At 44.1% G+C, this 22,538-nt stretch overlaps 1 protein-coding gene across 1 annotated transcript; it reads left to right on the forward strand.

The window, feature by feature from the left end:
* The first annotated feature begins 6,734 nt into the window (after positions 1-6,734).
* LOC128447869 (leucine-rich repeat-containing protein 52) lies at positions 6,735-20,665 on the forward strand. Its single transcript, XM_053430254.1, has 2 exons — positions 6,735-7,383; positions 20,142-20,665. The coding sequence occupies exons 1-2, from the start codon at positions 6,735-6,737 to the stop codon at positions 20,483-20,485; spliced, it is 993 nt and encodes a 330-aa protein (XP_053286229.1). The 3' UTR covers positions 20,486-20,665.
* The last annotated feature ends 1,873 nt before the right edge of the window (positions 20,666-22,538 follow it).

Here is a 22,538-nt window from a genome sequence, read left to right on the forward strand (position 1 = left end):
AGACTGAAAGGGAAAGTGTTGCAATTGTGGAAAATCCATTGCTACTGTCTCAAGATACCCTTCCTCTTCTCACCCACACACTCTCACACACTCTCTCACACACACACACACATTGATAGGCACAGGGTTGTGTTGGTGTCGGTTGAATGACCGACAGGACTTTGCACTGAACGGCGGAGAAATAGTTTGTGCTGTTATCCTTGTTATTACTTTGCATTTACTTCCCTTCATTGTGGGCAGCCTAACCAAACCTTAGCCATCTCCTTAACCATGACCAATCCATAACATACCCTATTCCTAACAATGACCAATCCATACCTTACTCTATTCCTAACCGTGACCATCCATACCTTAACCATGACCAATATATACCTAAACCTAACCTTAATCTAATCACAATTCACATCTCACCACTGACCCTAACCAAGAGCTCTGAAATGAGCACACACACACACACAAACACACACACACACACACACACACACACACACACACACACACACACACACACACACACACACACACACACAGTCACAGTGTCTGGACAAAGTGTGTTGTTGAGGTAAGGTTTTCCGTCAGGCTGCCCATGTCTAGTCTGACCATGCATTATTCAGCAGGTCTTTACAGGTTATGCAATAACCCTGTCGGACAGTGGGTCTCATGACACAACAGTCTAAGATCCAGGTATCTCTCGCTTTCTCTCTCTCTCTCTCTCTCTCTCTCTCTCTCTCTCTCTCTCTCTCTCTTCCAACTTCAGCTCTCATAAACTGAACCTCTTTCGCGTATTTCATCAGTGGCAAGAAGATTAGTTATACATGCTTTAGCCTTAACTATCCAATAGGATGTGAACACCCACATGTAACATAGATAATGACAGCAATTCAGTCCATTCATCGATGTGCTGTTAAAGTGGGTGACGCAAGTAGAGAGAGATTTATGGCGAGGCTGTGGGAGACATCTTCAGACTTGGGGGTGACAATTGCTCATGCTACTTTGTTAGCGTTTGTATATTGTTGCATCTTCTGGTCTCCTTGATGTATCAAGTCTACATTAAAACCCTTTGCATAAGACATCAGCTTCCAGAAAATGTAATGTCAGTTCATTTATATTGATCTGATTACTTTCCCTCTGATGGTTTTATTGTCCAGTTTTGTTGGATACAAATGTGTCTGGTCAGTGAATCCTATTCATTTGTAATAGGGTTATATTAATGTATCAGTTTGTAGGGGACCGTGGTAGCAGCAGGGTGTTGCGTCAGGAGGGTGGTCCGGATGAATTGGAGGAAGTGAATCTGAAACTGTAAACTAGTAGACTAGTGACCATAAAGAGGGATGAAATAGAAAAAAAGAAAGAGAAAAAGAAATGGCTGACAGGTAAAACGAGAGCTGTGTTAAAGTTGGATGTTAAGCCGGACAAGGGATACTATGAAGGAGCTCTCACATTTGCCTGTAGGTTCTGTTGCAGTGGAGTGAAATGTCACCTGGATGACATTGATGATGTGTATTTGGAGGGGTATAGGTTTTTTACATTTGACGTCTGGCAGGTGTGCATTCCTCGTCTCATGTGTGTTTGTGGCTCGAGGTGGAAATTTGATGATGGATGGCACTCCCTGCTTGAGTGTGGGTGACAGAAACTGTGATAGGTGGTGAATTCAGGGCTCTCGGGTTGAACACACGCAGGCCTTCCAGAGACGAGGACGAATAGAGGAAGAGTTTTGTCTTAATATGTTTCAATGAGTTCCCTCTGCACCTGCTCTGTCTACAGCACCGTTTTCTCGCTTAGAATGAGCAGATTCACATCTCCCTCTGTCAGCAAACATCATTGTAAAAGGCACACTGTATATGATGCCAATCTCGCAGTGTTTTCCCTCCAATCCTGTAGGGGTCAGACTTGTATCAACGTCTTGATTGGAGAAATGTGAAGTCTGTCCTGTTCGCTCTTCTGCTCTGCTTTTCACAACCTGCTGTTTACTGACAATCTCCATCCTCACACCCACAGCCACGACCTCTCCTCACCGTACTCGTCCTCTATACTCGCCATCTTCTACTCTTCTATTCACATCCTCCGTTTCCTTCCTCTTCCTCTCCCCACATTGGATGAAGGAGGCGATGTGTGCAGACTTCCACTGAGCGGCCTCGGTCTTGCCAAAGCCCAGGGTCGAGACAGGGCAGGGATGCCCAGTGATGGGGCACAAGCATGGGCACCAGACCAGGCATGAGTCAGAGGGAGTGAATGGCATCCTGTTACTGAAGCTGTCTGTCAAGAGCGAGACGGCACAGTGATCCGCTCAGGGCGTATACAGGGCTTTTGACCGTTGTGTCACAGGTTTACACAAGATATACGTAATACTAACACACACAGCTCTCTCTTTCTTAAGCTTAGTCTGCATCAGGAGCTTTTGCCATATCACACAGACACCTATAACAAATACAGGTCTGTCTGCTTATAACTCATGTAAGAAGCAAATTTACTTAAAAGTATGACTAGAGATATTTAATGCAAATTTGTGTGTGTGTTTGTGTGTCTACACTCTACGCGTGTGTGGTCCAGGCATTGCCCATGTGTTAGGGACATACATCTGTTAACAAAGTCACAGTATGGGGACTGGTCTTCCTTACGGGGACAAAAAGCCAAGTTGCTATAAAGTAAATCATTAAATGTTAAGATAAAGACATTTTAAGGTTATGTTTAGGTTTAGGTTAAGGTTAAGGCGAGGGTAATGATTAGGCAAGTTGTAACTATGGTAAGGGTTAGAAAATACATTTTCCGGATACATTTTTCTCCGGAAAATGTATGTAATTTCCTCTGAAGTCATGGAGACAAAACTGTGTGTGTGTGTTTGTGTGTTTGTGTGTTTGTGTGTTGTGTGTGTGTGTGTGTGTGTGTGTGTGTGTGTGTGTGTGTGTGTGTGCGTGTGCGTGTGCGTGTGCGTGTGTGTCTGTGTCTGTGTCTGTGTCTGTGTGTGTGTGTGTGTGTGTGTGTGTGTGTGTGTGTGTGTGTGTGTGTGTGTGTGTGCAAATGGGCTAATATTTGTCTATTACTGGTCGGTCCTATGTAAATATTTGGATATCATATTCAAGAGTATTACATTCAAAGGCTGCTGTAGACATGTACTGAGGCTTCAGTTCTCTGCAGCGATCCAAACCCAGTTCCAACTTGACCCTTTGCTAAAAAAAAACACACCAGCCACACGGTTGCAGCGGGTTGACATGCTACTCTATTACGTTAAATATGGGCACTGTAATTTATCTTTACCTAGTTCCACATCCATAGTTCTACTGCAGGAATTATAAGGTTCCAAATGTGTATTCATCCATAGCAGAAAGTAGTCCCCAGCAAATTGCTCCTGTTTGATTAAAGTTTATCACAAAGAACTCTGCTCAGCTTTTTTAGGGAATTATTTCTAATCAAAAATGAAACTACATATTCGTGACTCACTTTATAAAGATTTGCATCTGCATGAGGAACGATTCGACTGCAGGTTGAGAGCCACAGACACGGTGGAAAACACACTGTTAGCTTTGGTCTTTTAGCATTCAGCTTACAATAGAAGCCGACACTGCTTTAATAGGCTAATTTTCCTCCAGGTTGCTCGCCCTCGGTCCAGCTTTTTTTCAATAATGACACACCAGACGTCATGTGGACCATTAGAATCTATAGGCGTGCATGACTATGCATTTGACCAGATATAGATCAGGGTCTTTTTTTATAGCAATGCAGGGACATTATGGGCAATAAATAAAATGTATAATTTAGTTTCATTCTCTCCATGCACACCCACACACAAACACACCACCGTGCGACGAAGCAGTCAGGGTGACTGATCGATGATTGTACTCTCGGTTCAATTACATTAGAATGATGGAGTTGGATATGTGGTATAGGGTAAAAAAAAAACAGCCTGAGACTTACAGCCTGAAAGATAGTGCAGCAAGATGGGAGAAGAGTTATGAGCATAGGAGGCACAGGGAGAGAAAGGCCAAAGAGAGTTATGGCGACACATTGTCGAGGAGTTAATGGCTACAGCTCAGCCCAGGTTGAATATATTCCACTGCTGTGAAAAACTTTCCCTTGTCAATATTTAGTGCAGGAACTCCAAAGAAAAACAACAAAACAAGTGAAGTAATGGTAATGAAGCAAAGGTTAGTGACTCCACTGATGGCGGAGGTGGGCCTCCCCTCAGGTTGGGGATCAGACCCAATATGTGGTAGTTGACAGCTGACACGGCACAAGGCCTCATTAAAAAATAAAGATGTTTCCCTGCTCAGCACACAGACACACACACACACACACACACACACACACACACACACACACACACACACAAACACACAAACTGTGTAAACTTTCAAACTCATACTTGCACGTGGACATACACAAGCACCTGTAGAAGCTGACACCAGTCGGAGCAGTCAGGGAGAAAAGTTACATTAATGAATCTGATCTTCACTCTTTGACCAGGCGAACATGAGCCTGCAGGGTCATTTAGACAGCAGAGCTCTGACAGAGGGAGGAGACACCAAGGCTGAGCAAACAGGCTCACTTTCCTCCTCAGTAATGATACGTCACACTGAAGATACATCGATTTCTCGGCCTGACCACAGCAGCTCTGAAACTAGAGGATGTCAGTGTCAGATGTGTAATATTTTACAGCTTGCCTGAACCCATCACAGCTCGTCAGTTTCATATTACAAACCCATACAAGGGTCTTCTAGACCACTGTTCTTCAAAGGACAAGCTTTGACATGTCTGGAACACGCTTATTTGCTTTATTGTTGGGAGTCTAATGACAGGATCAGATGATAAGGCTTTCACATACACTAAACAAGTCAAAAAAGCAGATCATAATTACAGTATAAATTCGTTCTGATTCAGAAGATTTAACCTGTTAATCAGTTTTTGATGCTTTTGGATGGAGCCATTCAGTCTACTCTATCTTTATTTCTCCAGTTTCTAGTCTTTATGCTAAGCTAAGCTAATTTGCTGCTGGCTGTTTTTTCATAGTTACACTTCAGACTCAAGGCCGGTATTGATCCTCTAACTAATGCGTCTAACTCTTGCCAAGAAAGCCACAAAGCCCACTTCTAATTTATTTCTCAAAATTTCAAACTGTTCCTTTAACTTAGAATTTCTTAAAATCTGGATAAACAGCGTCAAAGTTGCTCATTAGGTTTAATGATTTTGCTCCTTGGAGGCAAACAACCTCTGTGTGACCTCTGCAGGAGACTTCTGATATTCATTCTCTGCTAAAAAAGTGGGGCTGGAGAAATCAATAATTGTAATCATTATACTCTTCAAGAGCCTATAATGACTTAAATTGTATGTAATCATTCTTCTGCAATGATGTTTCTCCTGTTTCTCACACTAAATACATGAAGCATCCATGCTTTGATAACAATACAATAATTCTTAATTATATCCTCCATTATATTTCAAGCATGTACCTCCAACTGCTTTTTTTTTATAAGAAAACAGTAATTAGTTGTTGGCAGCAACACACAAGAGGTGACGGGCAACATCAGCTTCCTTCCAAATCTGACATTCAGACAAAAACATGACCCACCAAGATGTGGACAACTGAACGTGACAAATTCACCTTTAGAAAAGAGGCAATGAATATTTCAAAACTATGATTATGATAATGGAAAATAATAAGCAAGAAGCTGCACAGTTCAATTTGAATGAATGATGTTGTCAACGAGCAGCTGGGGGACAGAATGAGAAGAAATTAGCCAGTGGACCACATGAGATAAGGCCTGTTAAATCTGTGCATGGCTAAGAGGCTGCTGCTTTTAGGCAAGATTATGATTGACTTATTATTGCACACACACTAGCACACACACACGCACACACACACACACACATTACATTAAAGATCCTCATATCTAGACTACTCTCTATCGATGAAGGAATAAGTCGGGAGGGCAACACCTGGTGACGTCACCGCCATAGCAAAAAATACACGCATGTTAACTCACACACACACAGACACACACACACAGCACGTGTGAGAGTGTCCCAGAGCTGCAGTGTGAGCGCGCATGGAGAGGGAGGGCGCGCAGAGCGAGCCAGCATCTCCACAGCGCAGCAGAGCCTCAGTGTCAGAGCTGAGTGAGCGCAGAGGAGAGAAGGACGCACTTCCCACAGTTCTCCGGAGAGAGGAACACACTGGCTGCTGGACGGCGAGGCGCTTCAGACCAACACGCACTCACACAGAGCACCGGCAAGGACACATGTGAGCGGGGGCGAGAAGATTCCGAGGAGACCCCATCCAGGATATTGCGCAGGTCATGGCATTTGTTTGGAAACTAACGAAACAACGCGCTCCGCTGGAGACATGTAATTCACGAAGATGAGTCACCAAGGGGATGATCGACATCGCTCAGTGGTTCCGTGGACCTCTCTGGCGGGACAGCGTCCGTTCAGCCGCATGATTGTCACCCACAGAGCAACGCGCGTCTTTCGGTCACCTTCTGAAACGATGCCTTGTGGCGACGTGCGTGGCGCGCCAGAGTGCGTGTGAGCGACTGACCGATAGTCTTCCTGAGAGAGAGCGAGAGAAAGAGAGGCTGGATATATTCAGCAGCCAGGCTTCCAGGCAGCGAAAGCCACACACCCAGAGAAGCCGCCTAGCCTCTCTCCCAGCTCCGCACACCCATGCAGGATGCCCGGGGAGCGCCGGGGAGTCCTGGTCCAGCTCAGCCGGAGTTCATGACGCGCTGGGCGGCCTCGTCATGCGTCTCTTGCCTGAGCCCAGCGCCCAATCCCTCCGGCTCCTCTTCCTCTTCATCTTCGTGATGGGGGTGGCCCCCTCGCCGGTCCTCACAGCCGGCTGCCCGGACAGATGCGTGTGCGACGACCAGCTGGTGGTCCAGTGCGCCGGGCAGGAGCTCACCCAGTTCCCCAATGACCTGCCCCTGGCCACCCGGCAGCTCATCATCTCCAACAACCGCATCGGGGAGCTGCCGGCGCTGCAGCTCAACTACCTGTCCGACCTGGTCTACCTGGACTGCAGCAACAACTCTCTGACCGAGATCTCCGAGTCCACCTTCGGGAACTTGCGCAAACTCGCCTACCTGGACTTGTCTTTTAACACGCTGTTGCAGATCGAGGACCGGACTTTCGGGCCCCTGGCGTCTCTGGTGATGCTCCGGCTGACGGATAACCCGAGTCTGAGCGAGGTCCACTCGGACGCCTTCTCGGAGAACATGGCTCTGCAGGTGCTGGATGTGAGCCGGAACAACCTGACGGCTCTCAACATCAGCAGCCTCATCGCCCTGCCCGCGCTGCGCTCCCTGGGCCTCAGCGGGAACCCCTGGAGGTGCGACTGTGACACGGAGGACCTGTGCCTGTGGGTGCAGATAGAGGGCTTCAAGTTCCAAGGTGAGCGTGAAGCTGGTCCAGCACACAGAACACCTATACACAAGAACCTTTAGGGTGATGTTAACTGTCAAAAAACATACAACAGATTACAATTCAAACTTGCTCTGTCTGTGGCAGCATCACACCCTGCCTCTGCCCCTCACCTTTGAGCTCCCACTGTGACCCTGATCAGCTGGCAGAGCTGGACCTCCTCCGGGTGCTCTCTGGTTTGCTTGGCTCTAGAAGTGGGATTTTCAGTTTCCTGGCAAGTTATCAAAGAGTTGCTGCATGTGTTAAGCGTATGAGCCAAGACTCCAAGGTCCTCTCATCTGTTATTGGTCAGTTTAGCCCCTGATGGTGGTGGTGGGGCACTTACTGCACTATTGCTCTTCTTTTATGTTATGGTTGCATGTGTACATGCACACTTCCACGTGCACGCCCCCCAGTGCACAGATGCCGGGTCAGATGCAGTTTATCTCTCGGAGGCAGGCACACACACACACTCAGACGCTGCTAATGGTTTGACCTCAGAGTCAGGGCAATCTCAAGATTTCGTTTCCCTGCTCCGCTCTGCAACACAATCCCCTTAAACTGCCCTTCACAACTCAATAATGTCTCAAGTTGACCACAACAGATTAACAGACTTGTGTTACTCCTGAAAAGCAGCAGCCACATCAGCCGCTATTCAGTAAATAAAGGGGGATTGAATTAAACTCCCCACGGATGGGCTCAGTGACCTTCTCAAAGATGATTAGCCAAATTGATCTTAACCCATAAGTGTTTACTGCTCAGCAGGTGACAGGGTTATATCTTATAACAACATTGTCTTTCTTATAATAGGTGTGTCTGTCAGTGTACATACGATTGACCTCACTGCATTGACTTGATGAGGGTCCTGAAGGCAGAGACAATGCCGAGGATGATTGTGCCCTGTTTTACCTGTTTTTTCTGGCTAGCCCCACATGCGCACACATACACACACACCCACGCACACACAAAACCTTAACCCTTAAGACATAACCCTTAACCCTAACCCCTTACCCTAACATAAACCATCACACCTAAATGCCTAACCCTAGCTCTGACCTAAACCTAATTCTAAACCTAACCCTAAAACCAAATCTTATCCCTTAAGCACCAGTCAAAATATTCTCATAACGTCAAAATGTCCTCACAACGATGGTATTGAACCAATATTGGCCCTCATAACTACATATAGACACATACATACACACACATACACACACACACACACAAACACACACACACAAAGTCTTGTATGAGCACACATTCAGGAACAAAACATGCACCTGGGTGTATACTGGCGCTCTCGCAATTGATGCTTTGGCCCTTCAGTCCAGATGGTTAATGATTGTGCTCAAAAAAGCTGGACGCTCCCATTTAGGATTGTGTGTGTGTGTGTGTGTGTGTGTGTGTGTGTGTGTGTGTGTGTGTGTGTGTGTGTGTGTGTGTGTGTGTGTGTGTGTGTGTGTGTGTGTGTGTGTATGTGTGTGTGTGTGTGTGTGTGTGTGTGTGTGTGTGTGTGTGTGTGTGTGTGTGTGTGTGTGTGTGTGAGAGAGACTGACTCACCCCACTTAGGTGTATGTGAGTCAGCATGTGATCCGCAGGTTAGGAGAGCCTCTAAGGCTGCTGGGCCTTATAGGAAACAGGGATTAAGGGATGAGGACCTTGAAGGCCACTTGAAGACAGAAACTCAGCAAACTTGTTATCCACCTTTTACTTTCACAGCACACTCACGTACACTCCAAACCTTGCACATACACACACTCACACATACTTAATTTACACGCTCTGCTATTCCCCCCACTAAGTAGCCCGTCCTCTCGCAAACACATCTCTGTAGAATAATTCAGACACACACTCAAAAAAGAGACTTTTGAAAAAGTGCCACCGCAGTGACAGCGCAGAACACCCACAGACGAGCCACTGTGCATTCAATGCCGCTGTGTTGCTGTCAATCCCAGCAAATGAAATTACAGCTACTTTTTTTTCCACGCTTAACTTTAAAAGTTATAAATATGACCAGAGGAGTTTAAACTCTACTATGTCGGGAACACACATCACAAGCAACACGCAATCTCTCTCTCAGACTGATGAATCACATATTGATATGGCTCCCATAAACAACCACAGCAACCACTTTAACAGAGAGAATGGGGTCAACGCGCGCGTGTGTGTGTGTGCATGTGCGTGTGTGTGGTCATGAATGCCCTCCAATCTGACTTCAGGGCTATGAGTCTAATGTACAGAGATTCGTGCTGTCGCTATCTCTCAGCGTGAAGATGAATCAGGTGCAAGTGTCAGTGTGTGTGTGAATTTTAATTGCAGCATTGCTTGTAAAAGAAAAATCCTGAAATAATCCTGATTCATTTCTGTTTCCTTCTTTCTGGTTTTTCACCAGCTTTTAGTTGTGTTGGCCTCTGTTTAAGTAAGTCCCTCAGTTTGGTTATGTGTCAGACGTGTCACTGACAAACACTGACCTGACCTGACTCTGGGAGCCACTCAAGTCAAGTGTAGCTTCAGGAATCAGAATCAGAAAACCTCCTCGGAAATTGTTGCTATTGCACAACGCACATGAGAAACCGGAGGTACATTTGTAAAAACATTAAAACTAATATAATAAAGTAATAATATTTAAATACAAAGTAAGTGAATAGAAAAAAAAGAAAATAATTGAAGTGAGGTTCCCGATGGGGGGGGGGATCCATTATACTTTTTTATAATCACTTTATTTAACATTGGAGGATGACGATGAAGTTTTCACTGTTTTTCCTCAGAGAAGGATTCCTGGATCTTGCTGAAAAAAATTGGCATATTTAGGGAGCTGTGTGTGTGTGGGTTAAATTTGGTGCAGCATGATAGAATGTGAGGTGACTCTTGAGCTTTGGCGAAGGTATATCCTCTCTACTGAGTGCCATTCTAGTTTGTAATTGTGATGACATCATATCAAAGTAAAAGTTATTTTCTTTGAAAACTTTACATGGCCTAATCCGTATCTACATTGTATGAATATACTCCAAAAACATTTAACTTTCCTATCCCCCGCACCTAAGTATTCTCCATCAATTCTCAGTACTTGGGGAATACATGTACATTTCCCCTCTTGTCGTAATGGAATCTCAGCTTGTTGAGCGACCTGCTGTATTCGCTCTAGGTCAATTTTGACAAGTGGCACAGCTACATACAACAGAATTTAAGTGGCTCGTCCCTGGCTGGCAGAGCTGGTGATGTGGTGGCTCCAGTTGTTGAGGGGAAAGTATTTCTGGCTGCTCGTCAGTGCCCTGCACAGGCTCCTCGGGCAGAGGGCCAAGGCAGAGCCACACACAGGGCACGTGTAAAATATTCATAATAACAGAAAGAGGAACAGAGGCATATAGGGTTCAATGAGGGGAGGACAGAAAAAAAAGAATAAAAGAAAGAACAAAAGAAAGAAATATGTCAGGTTGTCATAGCAATTGGAATTTGAGATGTCATTCATGAAATTAATCTTTGGCTACTCGAGAGATGAGACGAGAAAACTAAAATATTGTGACGGAGTAGAAGAAGAGAGAGAAACTGGGCTAACAGATTAGGACGCACTTTGGATGCATAGAGCGAAAAGAAAGAACCGACAGACTAGTTACCAATCGTCTGTGCCCCAGATCTGTCACTCAAATCCATTAAAACATTCATTATGACAAGAAACCATCTATTCAATTTAATTCAGGTAGGCAATGTTTTATTTATCAGCTGGAACTATTTCTCCGACCCATCTGGTGCGGAGCAGCATATCCAATTCAACTGGCCCACTGCTGTAGTGGAGTCTGTATATATTTTTATGTCTCAGAGCAACCTCGAAAACCAAGACTGATGGGATGCTTGTGTGGGTGTGTTTGTGATGTGATCACCTGAGGCGCAGAGGGTGTGAGTCTGCGTGCATCTGTGTGTGTGTGTGTGTGTGTGTGTGTGACCGACCAATACACAAGCCAAGAGAGCGAAATTGGAAGAGAGCGGAGAGATGACAGAGCAAAACTGAGTGAAATGGAAGGATGTAGAAGGAGGAGGACCTGGACTGATAAAGGCTGAAGGGAAGACGTGGAGGGAGAATAAATGTTAATGTGTCCAGAGTTGGAATGAAAAGTGGGAGGTGATAAAGTGAGCATGACTGATAAGACAGAGCGATAGAGGTAAAAGGAGGAAGAGAGAGCTACTGCTATCTGACCTTCACTCTCCCCCTCTCTCTCTCTCTCTCCGTCTCCGCTCATCCTCCTCTCATGAGGAGAAATGATGGAAAGGAGGATGGTGGTAATCTGACTAATGCCGTATTTGAGAGGAAAGGAGTGTGAAGGCGTGTGTTATTCAGCCGAGTGGATGTGATGGAGGAAAGGTCAGCTATTCTTAGTCTTTGCCAATCCCGGTATGATGCGTTTAGCGCGCTAAACGGCGAGCTATTTAAGCTTCACTGTGAGAGGAGGAGCCGGAATGTTTCACATGCACATTTTTGGACATTTGCAACAAAGTCTCTGAATCTTTACTTTTTGGATGGAAATGAAGAGTTCTTCATGTCAAACGCAGTGCAGTTGTATGCCGCCAGCAAACTGTGCAGTTTAAGTGTACATACATTTTGATCTCCACACTCATGAGGTCACCAAGACATTTACCATTGAATATGCAATCTTAGCAATTCAGTTTTATATAAGTTCTATTGACAACGGGTCAGAGAAAAATCCGCTTAAGGCAGACTTGAGATATTATGCTCAAAAGGCCAACAACAAGTTTTGTCAAGCCAACATGACCTTTAACCTTCAAGCGCCGAAATCCGCCTGTCTGTCTTCCTTGCCAAATTTGAAAGGTTTCTCTCAAGGTGTTCTTAAGATAACATGTTCACGGGGCAAAAAAAGACTTTTGTGAAGTTACAGTGACCTTTGACCTTCAAATTCTAATCAGTTTATCCATGAAATTCCCTCAAGGTGTTCTTGACAAATCATGTTCAGAGGGACAGAACCTCATAATCCTTTACCCAGGACCACCAACATGTAATCGTTTCATCCTTGAGTTCAACTGAACGTTTGTACCAGATTCAAAGAAATTCCCTCTAGGAGTTCTTGAGATACAACAACAGCCTGAAAACATAATGCTTCTGGCCACTGGCTGTAGCTGGTGTGGAGGCATGATAAAAGTTAATCTGCACAATGTCAGCACTGTTATCAAGTTCACAATATATGACTAAATCTTTACATCAAAGACACAGGCTGCAACAACCAATTAATAACAGAGATAAATCTGAAGCACTTACACATTATTATTACAGAGTAACTTATAGGAACATATCCTTAAAACGAGACAAAACTCTGTGTCAAAATCTGTAGAATAAAAAAATCTAAATTTTTAAGGGCCTCTGAGAATAAGCGTTCTGTCTCGTATTCAAACTCAAAATTAATTCATATCCTTGAACAACAATTAACATTTTATTCATGTGTAAATGTTGCACAGCCTTGGTGTCTAAATAACTTTTCAACCTATGTTTAACAGTTACACATGTCCCAGGTCTGTGAGTTTTACATCTGCAAAACACCAAACCGATGCTCGCTGCTGTAAAATCTATTTTAAGGACATTTCGCACATTCCCTTATTTTCAATTTTCAAGTTCAGAAATTTACAGAATGTAATTCATGCAATCACACAGTTTACAAATATTTGTGGAGCTAAATAATGTGGTACACCTTACATGCCTGTGAAATGAGCGATGTTGAATATTAGAGCAGCGCTATTATCTAAAATATAATGTGCCATTATGGTTCGAGTCCCATGTTGTGGATTCGGACATTAAAAACATTTATGGACTTACACAGACAAAACTGCCCCGTACTTTATGTCTGTAACCTGCTTCCACAGGGAGGTCAGAGGTCAAGGTCAGCTGCAGAGTGTGCACAGGAGCTGGTAGGGAATAAGAATCGTGTGTAGGGAACATGACTATGGCTAAAGAAGTGTCACCTGAGGTTGTCTGGTTGGATGATGATTTCCTTTTATGGTTTTATATACACAAAAATATGAAAACACTGTGAATTTTAAATGGAAAGGCTGTTTCAGTGATGGGGGGATGACGAGGGACTGCTTGTGTCTGCAGCTTCCACCTCCCCCTCTATGACACCACAACCATACTGATTACCATATGCATTGGAATAATTAATCTACTTATAAATAGCTCTGTTCCCAGTTCACAGGACAGGCTCTCTGCCCCGCAGGTTAATACCTCACGGTTCTGATTATCTGTGTGTGCGTGAACATACTGTGGACATACTGTACACGTGTATGAATGTGTGTCAAATGTTTAAATTATACTTGGTTTTTGATACGCGTTAAACCGCAGGCGTCTCTCATCTTGTGTTCTCAGTCATGCTGCACACTGGAAAACACAAACTGTTATTCCTCCGCTCACAGCTCTTTTATGAATTCTTGCAGCAGCAGAGTGAAGAGAACAAGTCAGAGGAAAACAGAGTGAAGTTCATAAAAGAGTCAGCGATGTTTTTCGCCGGCGTCTCGCTCGTACACTAGCTGCTCAGGCTGTGAGGTGATGAGCCTCGCTCTCTGTCAGCGTGTCACTGCCAAGCTCGGAAACCATCCAGCGGATGATTTGACACGGAGACTGTATCAGCCAGTCGCAGTGTCAACCACTGCCACTGCCACACACACACACACACAAACACACTCTCATGCACACACCTAAACACATGCACGCATTCTCCTCTGAATAAAATAGAACATTAAAGTGCCCGTTCAAATTTCCTGGAAAGCTTTTCTTTTGTATCTAATGTTTGAGTGTGTAGTGTAGTGTAGTGTGTGTAGTGCAGTGTGTGTGGTGTAGTATAGTGTGTGTAGTGCGTGTGTGCTGATGTTGCCTCAGTATCTGTATGCCATGCACTGCAGAAACAAGACAGGTCTCAGCACAGTATAAATACAGCGGCACAACAATTACAGTATAACAACAGCAGTATAATAGCCACAATATAACAACTACAGTATAACAATAATACAACAACTTCTGCATTACAGTTACAGTTTAACAGCTACATTATCACAACTACAGTTTAACAGCTACAGCACAATAATTACAGTATAACATATATAATATAACAGCTGCATTATAACAACTATGGTATAACAACTACAGCAAAACTACAGTATATACACTACAGTTTAACAACTACAGTGTAATAACTATGGCGTAACTGCTACAGTATAAAAACCACAGTATAAGTATAAAAACTGCAGTGTAACAACTACAGCAATACATCTGCAGTATACCAGCTACAGTATAACATCTACATTATTACAACTACAGTGTAACAACTGCAGCATATCAACTGTGGTATGACATAAACAGTAAAACAGCAGACCAGGAGGAGATGTTTGTTGTCATAGGTTTATGTTGTCTTTTCCAGACCGGACCAGCTCAGCATTAGACGGCAGAGTTGGATCTGTTCATGCTGCAGGATTCCCCAGCTCGGGATTATTTAAGGGGGAGAAATATGGCCAGTGCAGCGCAGCAAGCCTGCGAAACACTGTTGATACCTCAGGGCTGCAGCAATTGTCCTGAAACTGCTGGGAATTAGACTACACATTCAAACTTATCTGCATACAACAAGAAGACACACATCACTATCACTCCTCATTGTCTCCCCTCTTGTGTCACCCTTTCTCTCTGGGTCAGAACCTGAAAATGATCTTGTGGTCTAGATCTTGGGAAATCGTCTACTTCGACAGGATCATATTTCGGTCAGACAACTCACGTTCAAATGTTTGTTGCAACTTTAGAACTTTTTAGTGGTTGTCGTCTAGGCTCTGGCTTAATCCTTCCCCCAGATATGATTACATAGATATGATGGGAGTGATGAGCAAATATTAATAACCCCCCATCAGAGCCTATAGCTGGATGCTGGGGTGGAGGGGCTGAAGCTTAAATAGGTTGGGTGACTATTATGGGTGATTGTGGAGTGTGAGGTATGTCACGTGATTGGAGCAGCGCAGCTCGAGTCGGCTGCCTGAACCAGCTCGCAAGCATCGCTCCATTATGAGCGCTGCACAAGACGTTTATTAGTGGTTTTAATTCCAAGTGGCATAAGTGCCAGGGTGAGTTAAAATAAGGCAGCTCAAGTTGGCCACTTCTCACCAGAACACTGGCTAGACTCTCAAATCAAAATGTTTGGGCTCTTTAAAAAAACATTTTAATGATAGATTTTCAAAGTGCCCTAAAAGCAGCCACACAAAATAATTTACTGAGGAGGTTTTTCCCTTAGCCCAGAGAGTCCAGACTGGACTTGATCAAAAAACACCAGTACCTTTAATTTAGATGGAGTGATTCCCTGCAGGAAATTTGAATTTCTTAAATGTCGGGCCTTTAATATTGACGTTAGGGTATTATCACTTCATCTGCCCTCAATAAAAGGGCCTGCGAGTACATAATTAAAGACGAGGCTCTCGGAGAGAAACAGGGCCGGTGGATAAACAGGGACAAACACCGAAAATGTCAAGGGCATTCTGGCAGAGTGACGTGTAAGTGGTTTTCCAGCCTGAGTGTTGAGACGAGCGAGAAAACACTGAGCGACAAAAGAAACAGGCGGTGAACAGAGAGTGAACAGGCAGTGAATCTTCCCGGCTTCCACCTTTTCCTGTGTTCCCCAGTGAAGCTCAAATGATTTTCTGTTATCTCTGATTAGAAGAGGCCGTCGCAAGTTCTCTCCATTTGCAGTAGGAACACTTCAGGGGATTTCTCCTCTCGTAAGGAAGGAAAAGAAACATTATATGTTTGATATCATCCTTTATCGTCCGACATTGCACAGTGGACACTCAAACCTAACCAAAACTTGGTTTGGCCTATGAGCCTGATTCACGCCAATTTAAATGTGTTTGTGATAAAATAATTTCCCTGAATTAAAGCAACACTATGCAACTTTTGAAAGAAAAGATGAAACTGTTGTTGTCATACAAGTACATACAAATTCCAAAGATGTAAAGCACCCCTTTAATAATTCAAATACTTGAGCCAAATATTACATTCAATGTTTATTTTAAGTTTATGGCAGCTCATAGAATATTGATAAACTTAAGGTAAATAAAGGGATCGTTCACCCAAAAATTAAAATTCATTCATTATCTACTCACCACTATGCTGATGGAGGGGGGGGGGGGGGGGGGGGGGGGGGTCAGGGGTAAACAGTGTTGCAGCCAAATCCAATACAATTTTGGTAACTGGGGATATCAATTATTCAAAGGAAAGAAAAACAACAGGAAAAAAACAAATAAAAGGAGATGACTGAAATCGCCGCCAATGCTGTGTTTTCTCTCCTATGTTTTCTAATCTAGACTAAATAAGACATTTGATTTGATGAAAGGCTTAAACAGTTAGGGCTAGACCTGGAAGGAAGCTCAGAGAGCGCAAAACCTCAGCCAAGGCTAACTCCTTATCTCGCTATGTTAGAGAAAGAGTACAAATATCCTGATACAGACGTGCACAAAATGTGATGGGTTCTTTCCAGACCAATTATTCAACAAAAAACAAAAAAAAACTTGCACACTTATACCACTGTGCACCACACAGAGTTTAATTAAACGACGTTTCTATACAGAGTGGGATCTTCTTCCCTGACCCATACCACATCCATCTATAATGTTTTTGTAGTTTTTGCATACTCCCGCTAAGTATCAAACAAACGCAGCTGAAAACAAAGCGTCATTGGCAGAGGTAACCAGAAGTGTATTCAGAGAGTGCCCTACCTCTACATGTTAAAGATTCATGGTTCATCTGTTGCTACTGATGAATAACTGTAGTAATCTTAGCACAAAGATGCAGACAGCAAACTGTTCAACTCACTGTAATACTGTACTGGGTGTAGTCGTGACCTGTTACCACATATTCTGTACACACACACGACCAGGTCAACACAGTCTCAATCGACTGTGTCAGACATGACAACAGCCTCAGCTCAATTGATCACCTGAAGTCTGACGAAAGAAAAGAACCTGGTGAGGTGATCGATAAGTTTGTATTGATCGTTAACTTTATTAGACCCCTGCAGATACAGTACGTTGTGATATTTTCATCTGCAGGGATGTAAAACCTTAACAAAAAATTCTGGATTATGTTGAAACACAAATGTCCCAGTCAGTTGCTCTTGATTTTTTCTGGGAAATGTTTTGACCACCTGGTAAAATGTCTAGAAAATGTCCGATTGAGCCCATGTGAGATACAGCAGGAAAATTCACAGCGAGTGAGTGCAGGGGCGTGTTGATGACAATGATGAACAACCAGGGATGAAAAAGAGGAGTCAGATGCAGAGAAAAATGTCACCTTGGAAAGACAAAGGGATACGAGCCGACGCCGGTGTCGATGACATTTTCCTGTTGTTGTGTAATTTATCTGACCGAGACGACAGGGGCGGATCCGGGAGTGGGGTCAGGGGAGCACTCATTGGCTCCTGAATTACCCCTGTCTTGTCGGTATTCTGTAGAAAAAAGTCACTTATGAACAATAATAACAATAAATCTTTGTTCAAAGCTACAGAGCTGACAGTAAACAAGGAATGACTTGAATGTTAAATTACTGAATCAGTAATTCTACATATAATTTGACCCCTTTGTGTAAGTTGTGGCCCATTTTTCGCAATGCGAGGAAATCTCCTGTTGCGTTCAACTTAATCTACAAAACCATGACTAAAATTTCTGAACTTTTGAACAGATTCATTTGTATTATGTGTACCTGGGCTGCTCGATTAATCTAAATTTAATCGTGATTTCGATAATTGGGTCAAACGATCTCCAAACTACTATAATCGAGTTGAAACGATTATTTGGCTTTTTTTTCGAAAGAGACGCGCATGCGCAACTCAGTCCTTTCCCCAAAGCATTCAGCGGCCCAGCTGACTCTCAGGCAGCAGTAAAGTGAAGGAGGCGGGTTGTGTGTGTGGTGACCAGCGGTGAAAAAAACAGCGCGAGTGGAAAAGCAGGGAGGGCAGCAGCACACCATGAAACTATTCTCAAGCACGCTCCCGCCTGGCTGTTCAGACCGGTCAGACCGGACCCGCATTTCTCAGCGCCGGTCAGCTGCTCAGAGAGTGTTAAGGTTGCCATCATTAAGGGTTTGAATAACTGGGCACCGATATCCTGGTTTCACGGAGGAATAACACACTCAGCCGTCATCGGTGTTTACCTGAACCGGAAGTGACCGGAATGCTCCAGTCATTTAAAGAATAAAGCATAGACTTCAGATTGAGGGCACATAATCGTGATTTTGAAATTGTCCAAAATAATCAAGATTATGATTTTTTTTCCATAATCGAGCAGCCCCATGTGTAGCAATACTTTGGTTTCACAGGGCTTTGTTTCATGACAGACCTTTTTTATATTTATGAACTAAAACTGCTGCTGCTGCTCTTGTGAAGCTCTTGCAAGTAGTGTATAGAGGTATAGATCATATCTGACTATCCTCACCATCCGTCCTCCATACCTCATCCTCATGTTCAGACCTTTGGCTTGATCAGTAGATGAGTGCGGTTTAATTAACACTGTTAACAGCAATAACCCATCAATGGACAGGACTGCAGCCAAATGCACTTCTCTCCTTTGCCCCATCTCTCATCCTCCAAGGCCAAACTCACTTCCTCTGTGCACTCCTTTGGTTGTGTGCACGGAAACATTTCTGAGCTGTGTGGTTGGGGTCTCATCTCTCCCATTGTTTCCAGCTTGAAGAAAAAAAAAGAAAAAACATCCTTTATTTTTTGGAGAGCACATATAAGCATTGGGGAAGAGAGAAGAGGAGCAAGCGAATTAGCTGTGCTGGTAACGAGAGCTGAAGTCGGATGGACTGATGGAAACAACACATGCTGCCTTCCTCTTGTCTCCGATCGCACCATTGGACACATTCAAAGCAAGGCTCAATCCTCCCCCCCACACACACACCACAAGCACCACCCCCACCCCTCACCCTGCTTCTCTTTTTAACACTCTGCCGTCTCACTAATTAATGTACGTGAGGGTACTGTATATGCTAATGCTGCAAAGTCACTGTGGTAGGATGACAACATGCAGCAGGGCATGTCGAGCTCTGCTGCATTGATGTTTGTTTTTTTTAGCAATAAGCTGGATCCCTGCTCCAACTCTGAGCTTTGACCTCTCTTGTGAACAACCCAACATCTCATTTAAACTCTTGACGTCACCCAAAATCATTGTTTTTTTATTGTACTTCTGATCATCCTCTGTGTGGTCGACAGTCGGACAGGCTGATTTTTCAAATTCCTCAATATGAACGGCAGAAATGTTGTCGTCTCTTTATTTCAGATCTGCTGCAATGTTTTGTAAGTGTATAATGATGAAACGGGGGGAGGGCTGATGTGTCAGAGGCCTGCACTTACGTGTGCGTGCGTGCATGCATGTGTGTGTGCACAGCATAATAATGCTGCCATGTCCTAGACACCAAAGACCTACATTACTTAGAGGAAATCTATAATGTCTCTCGGGATCTTTAATCGCAAAGGTTATCACTGCATTTGTTACAACATGTGTTTGTGTGTGCAGGTGTATGTGTGTGTTGGGGAGGGGGGGGGACTCCTTGCTTTTGTTGTTAATTCAGTTTTTTCCCTCATCTCCCCCCGATACTCTGCCCTTCATCTTTGACCACACACACTGATTATATTCTGTCCCTATGCTCTTTGATGGCTAAATCTTTCCTCATTAATCTCTGCTCTCCTTACTTATCTACCCTCTCTTCTCTCCTTCACCTCCAGACGAAGGCCAGACAGTTTGCCACAGTCCCCCAGAGCTGGCGGGCCAGCGGTTAGCGGAGGTCGGCATGCAGCTGCGGGCAGACTGCCACCAGGGCCTGGGCTACTGGGACTACCTCTTCTTCATCGCCATCGGCTTTGTCATCTTCTCAGCTGGCACGGTGTCGGCGTGGGTGATGGGGGTCCTCATGGTGCTTTACGAGCGCTACAGCAAGCGGAAGAGCGAGGAGCTGGACAGCGACGATGAGGACGATAGAGGAGGGATGAGCGGGGGAGGATGTGGAGGAAGTGGAGGATGTGGGAACCAGGGGAATGGGGACCTGATCAAGCCTGGCATGCAGGTGTGACATACTGATGTGAAACATCATAAGAACAGGAGGAGAGACATGACGAGGACGAGGAACCAGAAGTGATGAGAGGACTTTGAGACCAAAGGCTCTGCAATGAACCAAGATCAAGGTCTCTCTTTGTAACAGATATGGCAGTTTGCTCTCTGTAATATCAGAGAGAAAGGGTTTGTGTGTGTGTTTGTTGTGTGTGTGTGTGTGTGTGTGTGTGTGTGTGTGTGTGTGTGTGTGTGTGTGTGTGTGTGTGTGTGTGTGTGTGTGTGTGTGTGTGTGTGTGTGTGTGTGTGTGTGTGTGTGTGTGTGTGTGTGTGTGTGTGTGTGTGTGTGTGTGTGTGTGAGAGAGAGACAGACAGACAGACAGACAGAGACAGCAATAAGGATGACTATGCCTTCACTTCAGGACTACAGAATGACCTCTGAGATTATTGAGAGCAATAACCCCACACACAAACACACACACACACACGCACACACGCACACACACACAGTCCATCTCAGCACAGATACTCTGGAGCTGGATTCCCTGAGTAGGCGGATGTACCTGCATACTATGTGAAGTGCTCTTGAATAACTCTGTAAATGATGAGTAGTATAAGGTACGTTATGTGAACCACACACACATGTCACGCAGAGACATCCATGCAAAATACATGAGACCATATTGGGGGGTCACAAAGAGAGTGATGCCTTGGCTCGACTATAATAAAAAGGGAAACTTAGTAAATATCAGAATTAAAATGTGTTTCTTTCCCTGAACTCACTTGAAATAGTGTGAAATAGTCACTGTAGACAGAATCTGCAGAAAAAAAGTTAAAGTAAATTTTAGGTCATAATAAATGCAACAATGACAAAATATTGTGAATGTAAGTCTCAGAATCGACGACTATGAACAAATATAACCTCATAGTTTGGAGACTTGGTGGTCTGAGTGAGCTGCGAGCGGGATCCACACGTTTAAAGGCCCCATGTGGAGTTGTAGAACACCAGTGGCGTTATGGGACAATGGTTTGGTGAGTAGGTCCCTTCTTTATTTGTATTCTGTGCCTTACTGGTACACACATGTCTGACACGGTACTGGTTTTATGCTTTTACACTGATTGACAGTTGCAGGAGGTAATTCATTAAAGGAGACATATTGTGCTCCTATTAAGGTTCATAAGTTGGGTTATTATTTGACTGTTTATATGCTCTAATGTTTAGAAAATTCGTCACTTTCCTCATGGGGGCCGATCACACAGAGACGTGGTGCAACAGGCACAGCTGCTTCAAATACGCTGTGGAAAAGCTAAGGGGAAAAAACATTCCTTGTTCCTCATAATACTACCACTACTACATACTCCTAATATTACTCTTTCATTTGTATTTGCTACTGCTCTGTCGATCGGGCACCAAAAGAAAGTGGTACAATAGTAAGGCTGGCCTCTCGCCGGGGACGAATGCGACATCGAAGAGCATTCCTTGTGCTCAAAAGCGGAAAATATTCTCTGTGTCTCCCGTCCCTTTAAGGCTGTCCTCCCAGTAAAGCCCAGTCTGCTCTGATGGGCCAGCTAACCCACTCTATTTGGATTGGTCATCCACATGTAGGAAAATGTCGTCCTCCGCTCTCACTTTACCTCGCTTTGTTAGGAGAGATGCCTGACTAGCTTCAGGAGCAGTATTTTCTGTGGAGGAGAGAAACTCTCTTCTCTGTTGACTTTTGGCTTTTCCACTTTACGACAAACTGAAAAAGCCCCATATGTCTCCTTTAACAATAAGTGCAGCATAGCAAACATAAAGGTGAGTTTGAAAATGATTTAAAAAATTTGCTTTATACATGTTTTAAAGGCTTCAAGGACACAAGCAAAAACATTAATGTCATAAATTCTGAATGTCAACATGAGCAGCTTGGTTGACAAGAAAACTCCACTGGGTTCATTTTAAAGAGCCATGTGAAAATACATTTTTTTGCTAAATATCAGTGGGTTGACCATCTTACAATTATGTGGAGGTGTGCTCAGTCCACTGTAACATCATTGTCAGATGCAACAGACCTCTTGTCTGACCACACCCAGCG

This window comes from Pleuronectes platessa, chromosome 9 (assembly GCF_947347685.1).
Source record: "Pleuronectes platessa chromosome 9, fPlePla1.1, whole genome shotgun sequence".
In the NCBI taxonomy this organism is placed as follows: domain Eukaryota; kingdom Metazoa; phylum Chordata; class Actinopteri; order Pleuronectiformes; family Pleuronectidae; genus Pleuronectes; species Pleuronectes platessa.

Excerpts from the sequence above, each read along its gene's own strand:
- LOC128447869 (XM_053430254.1), top strand. The coding sequence starts at position 6,735 with ATGCGTCTCTTGCCTGAGCCCAGCGCCCAATCCCTCCGGCTCCTCTTC. Across the intron at positions 7,384-20,141 it reads AGAGGGCTTCAAGTTCCAAG|ACGAAGGCCAGACAGTTTGC; the intron begins GTGAGCGTGAAG and ends CTTCACCTCCAG.